The sequence below is a fragment of the Moschus berezovskii genome, chromosome 3, assembly GCF_049115385.1.
Source record: "Moschus berezovskii isolate FMDL1 chromosome 3, NW_MosBer_1.0, whole genome shotgun sequence".
Classification (NCBI taxonomy): Eukaryota; Metazoa; Chordata; class Mammalia; order Artiodactyla; family Moschidae; genus Moschus; species Moschus berezovskii.
In genome coordinates this window covers 10529393-10542722 of record NC_142462.1, presented here as the reverse complement: position 1 = coordinate 10542722, position 13330 = coordinate 10529393, and the positions used below count along the sequence as shown (strand labels likewise).

Here is a 13330-nt window from a genome sequence, read left to right as displayed (position 1 = left end):
AACCTGAACTTGGGCTGCAAATTAAACCTCTGGGAGACACAGACACCTGTTTGATTGTTTGTGTCAACTCACAGCTTGAGCAGTGACTCAGAAAATCAAAGATAATGTTGCCATCCATTTTCTTTGCTAAATTATTTTACTTCTTTTCAGGATTCCTATTTATATTTGTTATTGCTTTGTGGTGGGGGGCTGATAAATGGTTAGTCACCAGCTCTCTTCTGGAAAAAGGAAAAGGGACAGAAAGACCAATAAGGTTTCACTGATATAAATAATAAGTAGCACAAAATTTATGTGATAATAAAAACTACAATGGCCTTTGTTGTAAATTTCATATGACCAATTGATATACACAGACCCTTTTATTATTTTTTGCCAAGTTATTTTACCTATGGCCAGCTTATTATTACCTTTGACAAACACATGTACTTTTGACAACAGTGTGGAATAATCATTTTCTGTTAAGGAGTAAGATGAACATGAAACCATGAAGAACTTGGCTTCTTCGTCCATCACGTGAATGACTTTGCTGAGTTGAATAATGATTTTTGAAAAATGGAAGAATCATTCTTCAGTTTGTTTGTTTTTGGGGGGGCTACTTTTCACAATGCATTGACTTGATATGCTGTAATAATTAATCTGCACTATTAGCATTACCCAGGGTTACATTGTATGCCTGGACAATTAACAGACAATAAATCCAGTCCTTTCATATAACCTCCGCCAATGTCCATGGTGTAAATGCTCCGTCCGTGGTTGACTTCCAGGTCTTTCAGTCACTGAATCTGGTGTTGGGAAGACGTGTGCTGTCCTATAGCATTTTCACTATTATCATATTATTAAATCATGTTGACTCAACGTACATAACCTCAAGAACACAGAAATAGTAAAACATCAGTAAAATAATTAGAAAGTGCTGAGTTTTTAATATGTACCTTTCTTTTTAATGTTATTTACTTGCAAGCTTACATATTTTACCTTTTAATAATTGCTTTATTTAACAACAGGCTTCCCTAGTAGCTCAGCTGGTAAAAAAAAATCTGCCTGCAGTACAGGAGACACCGGTTTGACCCCTGGGTTGGGAAGATCCCCTGCAGAAGGAAAGGCTACCCATTCTAGTATTCTGGCCTGGAGAATTCCATGCACTGTATAGTCCATGGGGTCGTAAAGAGTCGGACATGACTGAGTGACTTTCACTTTCACTTATTTAACAACTGGCTTGCAAAACTTAAAAAATTTCAACAATCTGCTCTCACCAGCTAGATGGCATGAGCTAGGTCGAGTGCACACCTGGAGTTGTCACTAAGTTCTTCAATTCTCTAAGTCAGGGACATAGCTCGGAAATAAAGGGCGAAAAGATAATTAGCAAAAGGAAATAATTTCACAGGGTTTATTTTTTTTAAAACACTGCATAACTCTATCATGATTCCTATTGCTTTGCTTCTAAGTAGTACTCAGTCTAGTTCATACCGGATGGATTTAATGCCTTTCAAGGTTCCATAATAACAGGCTACAATTTCCACCCATTTTTAAAGTATATTCTGAGCAGGGACAGACGCTGCTCCCACAGTCACCGACTTCCTTCCTTTGATGAGAAGGTCACTTGGTCACCACCCAGTTCCTGTCTCCCTGGATGCTGTGCCCTTTCCCATGGCAGCAGGGGCAGCGGTGTGACGGGTCCCCTCGCCACAGGAAGGAGAGGGGCCAGTACACACAAGAAGGGCAAGAGTGCTCTCCTGTGCTTGCTCTGAATCCCCCCCCCCGCCCACCCCATAGGGTTTCAATTCCATGACAAACAAGATTCCCAGAATTGTATTTGTGTCAGCTGTGTGTGTGTGTGTGAATGTGTGTGCTGAGTCGCTCAGCTGTGTCTGACTCTTTGCGACCATTGTGGATGGCAGCCCACCAGGCTTCTCTGTTCATGGGATTTTCCTGGCAAGAATCCTGGAGTGGGTTTGCCATTACCTCCTCTAGGGGATCTTCCTGACTCAGGCACTGAATCTACATCTCCTTTGTCTCTTGTATTCCAGGGAAATTTTTACTGTTGAGTACCTGGGAAGCCCACTGTGTCATGAACTGTAGAATTAACTGTTTTCCCTGGAAACAGGCAGTGTTTAATATTGTTTCCAATTGCAGAGCAAGACGTTAGGTGACTTTGAAGATGACTGGTCCCCATATAGGGAGACCATCAGTGAAGCTCCTGTCCTGTCCCTGTGTACTCTAAGCTCAGGCCAGCTCATGGCTCTTCTCTGAGCTAGAGAAGCTCTCATCTGGAAGCACGGGGATCTGCTGACAGCCATTCTGCCAGAAAACCACACAGCCAGACCCGAAATACTTCTAGATTTTCAGATCTGCTGAGTCACCCAGCCTAAAATGCAAGTTATTATTGTTATTATTAACTTTACATTGAGCAAACTCAAATCTTCTATTTGAAAATAGATACTTTATTTTTTTCATTTTATTCTCTTAATTTAGAATTTCCTAAAGTTCTTTAAAATGGAATACTTGTTCACAAATTGAAAAACGATCAGCTTGAAACATCACAATGGTTGTCATGGTGGTGCTTTAACCTATAAATCATTTGGAACAGGAAACAATGGCTCCCTTTTCCCTCTCTGTCTTTAAAATCCTTTACCAATTATCTTAGAAATGGATACCCAAGGAAAGGCTGATTTCCTCAAGCCTGGTGTAGGAAAATGTGTAAGAACAATCATTGGACAGTAAAATTTTAAAAATATAAAACAAACAGGATCTGTAAATCAAATGTAAAACAAATTGAGCTCTCTATGCATTGATTTATAAAATCCCCAGGGTCTTGTAACTGAAACAAGTAGCTGCTAACTTGTTAATAACTTAATCATAACAAATACTGCAGATTTCTTAAATAAAGAATTCAGTGCAGCTAGTGGATAAACTCCACCAGCGTGATCCACAAAGAAGGTTCAACTAAAGCTGAAGTCAGAGAGTGAGCTGGTTAGTTATGGGCGGAAATCCATGTGCACAGCTATACTGGTTTAGACATGCATACGAAGCACCAATGCACGTGATTAGATATCCAAAGGTTAATATGAAAGCTTATTAATAAGAAACAAAAAGATTAAAGTGTACAGACCAAGGAACTGCTATTTCCTGTCGCTATAATTCTGCAAGGGAAGTTCAAACACATCACCAAAACCCTACTTGCGATGACCTTTGTGCCACGAGGCTGAGAGGTCACTCGTCTTAATCATTCTCCACGTATGCACCAGCATTCACCTCCTCAGACCCCACAGGTGGCCTGACCAGGATGCCGGGGAGAGGATGACAGCTCAGACCAGGCCAGGGGACCCGCAATCCTGCGCCAGGTGATGCAGAGGCCAAGTTCACGCGGCTTCACGTTTGCCCTGAACTACTTTGAAGAGGCTGCATTTTGTTTACCCTAAGTTAAATTCACCATGGAAGAGTTACTAATGCTTCTTGCAGCAGAAAGTGACTTTAAATGAGATATAGGATTCCAAAGATTGATGGGTTGAACACACAATTTCACTCACCATGTTCTATTCTCATCTCAGCTTCTAAGACTATCAGGAAACCAAATCCTTTAGTCTCTGGGTTCTAAGAGGGCACATGCTAATGCCAGGAGCATATCTAGTCATCCCTTTGGTTTGTAAAAGCAGGAATGAGAAATGGAGGCGGGGGTCAGCCCTGAAGTGGCCAGTCCCGCACTGAACCTGTCCCTGGAGGAGCACAGTGCCCTCGTGACTTCCACCTTTCACGTGTGTGGCCACACTGCTTTGACTCATGTACCCGTCTTCAATCCTGGCACCAGGCTTCCCTCTGCACCTGCTGTTCTCCAGATGCAAGAAGGAAATCACAGGCTGCATCCCACATGAGGTGAACACTGTTGGTTTTGGAAGCAGTATGCATTCTCCACATTTCCTGGTGAGCAGAATTCCTGTGCTGACCAGCAGCTCCACACACCTAGGGAAAGCTGACTCCCATCCTGGGGGTCAGGATGCATCTGACTCCTCTTCTGGGATTCTATTCTCACCAGCGACTAGGTCAGCCCTGGACCCAACCTTGCTCTATAAGACACGAGAGAAACTCTGCAGCTGGCCATTTCTGGAAAGGCTTCCTTTTCCTTTGAAACTACTAGGAAAATGGTGTCTTCCCCTCTTCTGAGAATTCTTGCATCTGGATGGGGTGCAGGGAATGGCCATGGTGCCCTGACCAGCCTGAGGAGGAAGCCCACGTCAGAGATGACTAGGGAGATCCTTGATGCCAACTCTGGGCCTCAGGTTTAGCCCTATATGTCCTCCTGGGACTCCTGTTTTAAGAGGTAAGAGATTTTTACCTGAGCAGGCTTAAGACAGGAGTTTTGCAACCTGTATTAGTTATCTACTGCCATGGATCAAATGACCTCAAAATGTAGAGGCTTCAAAGCATAAAAATCTATCCCGTAGTCTGTGTGGGTGTGGAATCTGGGCACGGCTCTGCCGTGTGCCTCTGACTCCGGGTCTCACAGGCTGTAATTGAGGTGTGGACTAGGGCTGTGGTCTCACCTGCAGGCTTGACTGGGGAGGCTGTGTGAGCTTCCAGGGTTGCTCGGCGGCTGTGGGCAGGACTCAGCCCTCGTCAGTGGGCAGAGGGCCTCTGTTCCTCACTGGGTGCTAGCTGAAGGCTCCTCTGCCCTTGCCATGGGGCCACCCTGTAGAGCAGATCTCAATGTGGCAGCTGGCTTCCCTTCGGGTGAGCACACAAGAGGCTCCAGACGGAGCCAGAGACTGTCTGCATCTAATCTCAGAGGCGACAGGTGACTACACTGTCACCTTCGTTTAGATTCTATTTATTAGATGGGAGTCCATGTTCAAGAGGAGGGGCCGCACAGGGGGCTAACACATGAGGTGGGGGGCATTGAGGGCTTCCTGACAGCTGGGCCAGACCAGGAGACCGCTGAGGAACGGGCGTCCCGGCTGGGATGCTGATGGCTGCTACAAGCCCCACGTCTCCACGCCTTGCCTGCACGTGAGGCCCTGCTGACACTGAGGAGGGCACCCGCAGCCAGCCTCCGGGCTGGGGCTGGACGCCCTTCAGGACCACGACAGCCCCCGAGCAGCTTCAGCGAGCAGAGCAGCGCACACAGAGCTTGTAACAGCGTGGTAAGGAAAGGGTGAGCCCCGGGACGATAACAGGGAGGGGCCGCCGCGCTGAAAACAGGCTCCTCGGAGGCAGCAGGGCCAGCACAGAGCGCCCCACCCTGCTGGCAGGGCCTGAGTACAGGGCGCACTCAGATCAATCTGGCATCCAGGCGGGCCCCAGGAGTTGAAGAAAGGCCCAGTCACTTACAGGAGGCCTCTTAGAGCCAGACAGCCACACTAGGGTACAGGGACTTTCTGACTACAAACCAATTTTGATTCCAAAAGAGCCCAAAGAAGGTGAGTGTGAAGTCGGTCAGTCTTGTCTGACTCTTTGCGACCCCATGGACTGTAGCCTACCAGGCTCCTCTATCCATGAGATTTTCCAGGCAAGAGTACCAGAGTGGGGTGCCATTTCCTTTTCCAGGGGGTCTTCCTGACCCAGCTGTCAAACCTGGGTCTCCCACATTGCAGGCAGATGCTTCACCCTCTAAGCCGCCAGGGAAGTTTCAGAAAAAGCCCAGGAGCCCCAGGGAAATGCGGCCCTCAGCTAGAACGCATCTCCTTTAGTGTGCCTCTGCTCTGGATCAATATGATCTTAATAACCACCAGTCAAGTGCTGCTAACATTTTAAGTATCACGATGGGAAGGAAGGTCTGTCTTGGGTCAGGGCTTGGGGCCCAGCTGTTGCTCGCATCAGCTGGCAGAAGGCCAGGGATGGAAGGGAGGCTCAGGAGCAGTGACAGGAACACCAGTAAAGGCGTGAGGACGGGAACCAAGGCCAGGGACAGGGATTTGGCTCGAACAGAAGGTTCTGGAGCAGGCGAGAGGAAAATCGAGGGTGTGGTGCAGAGAGCCCATTTCACGTCTTCTCACTTCCCAGGTGGTGCTGGTGGTGGGGAATCTGCCTGCCACCGCAGGAGACACAGGAGACTGGGGTTTGATCCCTGGGTTGGTAAGCTCCCCTGAAGAGAGAGAACGGCAACCCACTCCAGTATTCTTGCCCAGAGGCTGCCATGGAGAGAAGAGCCTGGCAGGCTGCCGTGCACGGGGTCTCAGCGTCAGGCACGACTGAGCACACACGCATGCACCCTCTCTTCCACCTTCTCCCGGCTGCCTGCAAATTCACTGTCACTACTGGTTCACCGCTACTCAGCTCTCTTCATCCTATCTTGGTTGTGCTGACTGGTTTTCAAGAAAACATGCTTCACCTTTTTGTAACAACCTAAGTGGAGACACCACCGGGGTACAGATCACAAAGAAGATGCACAGCAGAAGGGGTCTGGTGGGAGCTTCCGGCACAGCGGGAGGAAAGTGCGGGGAGTGGCCCGCAGAGACTGAAGGTCAAAGACACCTAATGTCGGCTGCTGGACCTGGGAGACTGGGGTCAATGACCAAGCTGCTTCAGGCTCAGCTTCCTCCTCACCGGCTTTCCCCAGAGGGCACACAGCGAGACCTCACCTGGCCGCCAGGTATTTAGGTCTTGTTTGCACCACAAACACATTGTTTCTCAGAGAGAACACAGGTCTAATATTGAACTCAGGAGGAAACACACCAGAGTGTGTGGCTGGCAGAATGTCCCTACTGAGCTCCCACGGCTAGAAATAAATGGCTGTCTGATGAGAGCGAGGTGAGGTGTGTGTGCCAGCAAGGGGTAAAGCCACACCCAGTACGTTTCGTGCCAACAACGCATGGTACCCTGGAGACAGGCTAAGAGCAGCACCCAGATTTTAGCATGATGGAAGAAAATCAAGCAAATAATAACAAAGGATTCTTTTTCTTTCACTTATTAAAAGACCTGAATCAAAGCAGGTGAACTGCTTTCTCCCCAGCTGAGTGGTCGATTCCAGTTTTTCACACTGTAAACAACGCTCAGGATGGTCCTGCTAATTAGAAGTAAATACTTCGAAGTGGAAGCTTCAACTCCCGGGGCGCCCACGGCTGGTGGTGGGAGGGGAGGGGGAAGGGCAGGAGCAGAAGGCGCAGGGCTCTGGGTGGTCCTAGCATGAATGGGCCCCTCTCTCTGCGCCAATGCCTCCCTGCTCCCTTCCTGGCATTTCTGTGAGTGTGTTTGTGAGGACAAGCAGGAAGGAGGGCAGGGGACATTCCCTGGACATGCACGTGGGGAGGTTAAGGTGTGGAACTGACCCAGGACTGAGAAGGAGATGGAGCCTCCAGACGGGAACACAGGGACCTTTCCTTCTGTCTGGTGCGGGTCCAACCTCTGCACAGACCTTTGTCTCAAAGGCTCCCAAGGGTGGGTGGGGTGTGGCTCCTCAGCACTGGAGGGACACAGGAACAAACTCTTCTCCAGGATGACGCAGCTTTATACAAGCTGGGGACTTGGTCATCCGCCCTTCCACTGCCCAGGCACAGGTTCAACCCTGGGTGGAGAATTACGATCCCACCTGCTATGTGGTGCGGCCAAAACGAAAGAAAAGCAGCTGCTAAATCTTCTCCTTAGTCTGCCTGGCAGACGCCATACATGCCAACACCACCCTCAAACCCAGGCAGGCTGGGGCAGACTGGGGTCTGCAGGCTGACAGAAAGTCACATGTAGGCCTGGCACGCTCACCTGGTGTGGGCCCCCCAGGCGGTGGCCCCTCCTCGCTGCCAGGGACCCCGATCTCCATCCAGTCCTTCCTCCCACTGGCTCCCCAGGGAGGACGATCCATGGAGGTGGGGATGGCAGCCACAGGAGCAGCCACTGAAAGCCTGGGCCTTGGCGTGCGAAGCTTCAAACCCACCCTCTTCAGGGATGAAACAGCCCCGGAGCTGTTCAAGCCTCGGCTGTCATCTTTCTGACTCATCTGTCTAATCCTCCATTTTTGAATCCCCTACAAACTTCATTTGCATTTGGAAGTAGGTCCAACGTCAAGATGATCAAACGTATTTTGAGGATGAAAAAGAAGTCTTTTGTGAAAAGAGAAAATGAATCAGGATTATTTTGCCTAGAGAAAGTTGGTAAGTAATTCAACAATTATCTTCTCTACCCAGAAGCTAGCAGGGAGCTAGCTGTCATTTCCAAGGAAGATAGAAAAAGATCAAGTGGTTGGATGGTGGAAAAGGATGAACTTCCTAACCAGAGGGTTGCAGAGCTCATGTGGGGCGTAGGCATCAGCTGCTCCCCAGGTGGGATGCACAGAAACATTATGCTGTTGGGAAAATGCAACCCTGGAGGGTACCTGGTTTATAAAAACGCATCCTGCATAGCTCAGGAGTCCTGCAGTGGGGACACACACAGGCTCAATACATGGACAATGCCTTCTATGTGTGTGTGTGTGTGTTACTGTTGTTAACTCGCTAAGGCACATCTGACTCTTTGCGACTCCATGGACTGTAGCCCACCAGGCTCCTCTGTCCATGGGACTTCCCAGGCACGAATACTGGATTGGGTTGCCACTTCCTTCTCCAAGGGATCTTCCTGACCCAGAGATCAAACCTGCGTCTTCTGCTTTGGCAGGTGGATTCTTTACCGCTGAGCCACTGGGGAATCCTGTACGTCTGTGTAGGTATATAAAGAACTTAGGCCCCTCTGGAAGCAGGGATGCTCTACATGATGTTTGTCAAAGATCAGAAGAAATCCCAGGAAACAATTAAGAAAGGCTCATCTCAGACAGGAAGCAGAAACAACCAGCCTTCCATTCTGGCTGTTGCTAGACTCAAATCAAGCTGCTTCCCCTCCTGGGGCCTCCGTCTCCCCTTCTTCAGGACTAATGCTTGGCCACTGGGTTCACAGACTCTAACGGGTAAGTCCCCGTCCACCTCTGGAGCACAGCCCCCTGCCCACCGGCATTCCCAGCCGGCCCAGCGGGCTCACCAGCACCTCCTGCAGGACCGCGTCTGGCTGTGCTGCGCTGACCTGGCCGCCGGCGAGCATTCTGAGGCCGGCTCTAACTCGAGGGTCACTTCTCTGCACCCGGCTGGCTGCCTTGGCCCACAGGATACAGTTCTGGCTGAAGTCTAACCGTGCTATGAATGATTAACGGGTTAAATGTTACACGGGTGCCTGCCTGGCATCCAGAGTGCGTTCACTGTTAAGCAGACACACTGCGTTGAGAGCTTAGCGCGGAAAACCGGAGGGGAGAGGCACACACATCCCCAGGCAAGAACAGAAAGTCTGGAAACCCAGCCCCGACACCAGAGACGGCAGAGACGAGGCGTCGACACGGAGGGAGCAAGAGGCACGTACGTGCGGGGGCCGGGCTCGGGCTGCAGGCCTTGGGAGCAGCGCCTTCCCCGGGAGCGTGGAGAGGGGGCGCGGCCGCCGCGGGAGGCGGGAAGGGCGGCGGCGGGGGCAGCACCAGCTGCGGGGGGCCCCGAGCGGCGCCTCGGGGGGGCTTCTGTGGCACCTGCCGGCCGACACCTACGCGGAATCAACAGGGGTCACTCCAGAGGGTGAAGCCACCGCGCGCTGCGTCCCGCAGCACTCACCCACACCAAGCACAAAGTCACCGCCCCAGACGCGCACACAGCCGCACCGGACCCAGCCACACCGCACACCGGATCCACCGCACCCACACCAAACCCAGCCACATCCCCACCGGACCCAGCCACACCCACACCAGACCCAGCCACATCCAGCACCGGACCCAGCCACACCCGCACCGGATCCACCACACCCGCACCGGATCCACAACACCCACACCGGACCCAGCCACACCCGGCACCGGATCCCCCAAACCCGGCACCGGACCCAGCCACACCCAGCACCACACCCAGCACCACACCTGGCACCACACTCGGCACTGGACCCAGCCACACCTGACTCCGGACCAGCCACACCCAGCACCAGATCCACCACACCCACACTGAACCCAGCCACACCCACACCAGACCCAGCCACACCGGGCACCAGACCCAGCCACACCCGGCACCGGATCCAGCCACACCCACACCGGACACAGACACATCTGGCACCGGATCCAGCCACATCTGGCACCACACCCCGCACCAAACCCAGCCACACCCACACTGGACCCAGCCACACCCCGCACCGAACCCAGCTGTTCTTGGCACCGACTGGAGCCATACCCAGCACTAAATCCAACCTCTCACGTGATTCAATTATTTTATATACTTGTTCTATCCTTGGGTCTCTGAAAATACCTGCCCAGTTACCATTTGTTTCTGGAAGGCAGAATTTGTTTCTGGAAGTTGCAGTATTTTTAAATGCTGGGCCTGCAACTATTATTAAAACACCCTAAACAGTTCTGTCAAGTTAAAAGAACTTTTCTTCATGATAGTCTTTTTCAGGTTCACAGGTTTGTTTTTTTTTTTTTTTTTGGCTTATTCTTGTTGCTTATATTCATAATCTGTTATGGATTCAACAATCTCCTAATTTTGTTTCCCTCTTTAAGCTCATTTACACTACCAATGGCTTTGTTTGTGGTAATAGCTTTCAAACTTTGTCTCAAAAAGGGTCCTTGGCTGGAGTAAAGGAGAAAAGCGGGGTCCCTCACTACTGTCTATCTCTCAGACAATCAGAGCAACCCTCCTTGACCTATTCACATTGGGGATTTATTTATAATTTTCTATGAAAATGATCTTCTGCTAATAAAGTTTTTGAAAGTCAAGACTTAAAATAACATATGGTATGAGTTACTAGTGTCATAAGTTGTGCTTATTATACTCATTTTAAAAATAGTTTCTTCAAGCTCTAATGCTTAGAATCTTCTAGTAACTAATAGAGTCTATACTTTATGCTCTTTATCAGACCATTAAAAAATTATTAAGAGACTTCATTCCTTCATCAAGGGAAAATCCGTCTATTCCTTCTCTTGGGTATAGTTCTTCAGGAACAGGAAAATATTCATTTTCCTGTATCTCCATAGCATTCCCTCTCTCAAAGTGCAAAGAAGCCAAGGTGTCTGAATGGGCATGACTCGCCTGGCCCGTAGGTAAGGACCTGACATGGCCAGACAGCACCAACCCCGAGGCAGGTAGATGAAGAGGCTCTCCACTAGAAGGCTTGGTTTTGTTTACCAAGAAATTTGGGTCAAGACCCAAATCCAGCCAGCTGCAATACTCCTTTAGCATGAGTGCCAAAAATTTAAAACATTTTGATCTCTAGGGATCTGATACAAAAAACTCAGCATATTCTGTTGTGGTTTGAACTACTTTAAGCATTATCTTTTAACCTAAAGCCAAGATTTTGGTTAAAAGTTCTGCTTGTGATGCCAATATTATACTTTTACCTCATGGGGATTTCTGATGGTAATGGAAATCTGCCTTGAAATGGCCAAGACCCCTGACCTCAAAAATTATTCAAAGTTATTGTCTGGAGGAAAGGAACTTCTGGCCTCCTCCTTAACCCTCACAAACAAGTTTATGGACCAGAGAGAGACTCATACCCAGTTACTACCATCCACACCTCTTTGTAGAGGGGACTATCACCACAGTTTTCACTTTAAAATCCCACATTCCTTCTCCTGTGATCCCCTTGGGTACCAGCAGCCCAACCCGTGCCAGAATCTCTAAGCTCGTCAGAGACAGCCCTCGGTCTTTCAAGGCTCCATCAGGAGGCCCTTCCTGGGGCTGAAATGGGCTGGTCTGGTCTGGCCAGGAGGTTTGCAGAACTCAACACATCCATACTACCCGTACCATGGATGCTTCTAAGAATTTCAACAGGGAACTCTTAATCTGAGTTCATCATCCATTTATGAAAAGAGTGAGGAGGAGGCTTGGAAGGCAGAATACGGGTCTCATTGTTAAGAGAAAAAGAAAACAGGATTAGTTGAAGGAGCTACTGATCACGTTTCCTTTAAATCAGATAGCTTTTTCTTTGGGAAAGAAGATGCACTGACGTGAAATACAGGCTACAGCTCCTTAGAAAAGTGATTCCCACACTGTGAAATGCTAAGACATTAAAAGCAAGGTACTGACCAGGGGGAAATGCTGACCAACAGCCACGTAGCTCTCATGAAAGTTTCGGGGACTAACAGTGAGACATCGCATCCTTGGGCGTCTTTTCCCTTTGGGGGCTGCAGCCATGAGGTCAAAGGCAGACCGCGAGGGTGCCCAGGAGCCTGCACAGCACCGCTGTAACGAGCCTGAGGTACTCGGTTCACAGGCTTATCTTGGTCTCGCCGTGAGTGAGATAACAAACAGTGAGTGATTTTAGAATGAAACCGGCTAGCCCTGGCTCATGCACCTAGGGATGGGAGCAGGATATTACGATCTAATAGGTCTTTCTGCTCACAGATACTATAATTGCACCCTCTTTAACTTGGATTCCCTTTTTCTCTAAGAATATCATATATGAAAGCTATAGAACTGGTGTGCTCAAAAAATGACTGAACTGTTGTTGCCTGATGTATAAATCCCCTGGGTCAAAAGTCTTTCACACCATCATCCATGGGCTCCATCCTTGGACTCATCACCTTCCACAAGCAGACACCGACTCCCAGCCACATACACTGGCTCCCCATCATGCGCCCCCTCCGGAGCCGCCTCAATCACCCTCACCTTCCCCCACTGGCCCACCTTCTAAATGGCTGCACCACCCCCAGAAAATGCCTGCAGGGTATTACATGACTCATGACTGTTTATTTCCAGACTTTCTTTCTTTAGCCTAAATATCCTTCTGGTTAATGCCATCCTGGAGGAGGCCACTGCAGGGGTGAGTAGCAGCGCTAAGATGCAGGCCAAGCACCCAGAGGCATGCAAACACAGTCACTCACCCGTCCTGCCCTTCCTGCCCTCCTCCCTGTCCTCCGTGCGGGGCGGCACCAGCGGGCTGGGTGGCGGGGGCTGAGGTGGAGGGGGAGCCGGTGCCCGCCTCTTCTTCTTCTGTAAGTCAATCTGCGACCCCAGAGACATCTGCAAAGCACAAAGAAGGACAAAGGGTCAGTGTGTGGGTGGCCGTGTACGTGGAGGAGCTGGCCAGGGTGATGGGCACCCCGAGGAGGGCTGGCAGGTTGCCAGTCCCCTCACTGGATTCCCTGTCTGGGCAATGGAGGCAGGGGTGTGAGGACTGGCTGTGTTGCCCGGGAGTGGCCCTGTGGGGGTCCAGGGATATTCAGAGATGCCCCCAAGACCGCTAGGTGGCCAAGGGCAGAAGCTCTGCCCTATGTCTCCCAGGGGCTGGGGGCAAAGCAAAAGACTTGGAAATCTCCCCTCAGTGTCAATATGAAAAAGGGGATCCTCAGCTCTTGCATGTGTGTGCTCAGTCACTCAGTCGTGTCTGACTCTTCGTGACCACATGGGCTGAAGACCGC

The 13330-nt window shown here is 50.0% G+C and overlaps 1 protein-coding gene across 7 annotated transcripts in view; it reads right to left on the bottom strand.

Annotated features, from left to right (window-relative positions):
- The window catches only part of COBL (cordon-bleu WH2 repeat protein), a 317955-nt gene that overhangs the window by 60159 nt on the left and 244466 nt on the right, over positions 1-13330 (bottom strand). For 5 of the 7 annotated variants that reach the window (XM_055420349.2, XM_055420346.2, XM_055420348.2 and 2 more), the window contains 2 exons: positions 12794-12932; positions 9304-9477 (listed from right to left, as the gene is read on the bottom strand). In XM_055420349.2, the coding sequence (XP_055276324.2) occupies positions 9304-9477; positions 12794-12932 (313 nt within the window). The remainder of the gene's footprint in view (positions 1-9303; positions 9478-12793; positions 12933-13330) is intronic. The other 2 variants (XM_055420351.2, XM_055420350.2) reach the window with 1 other exon arrangement.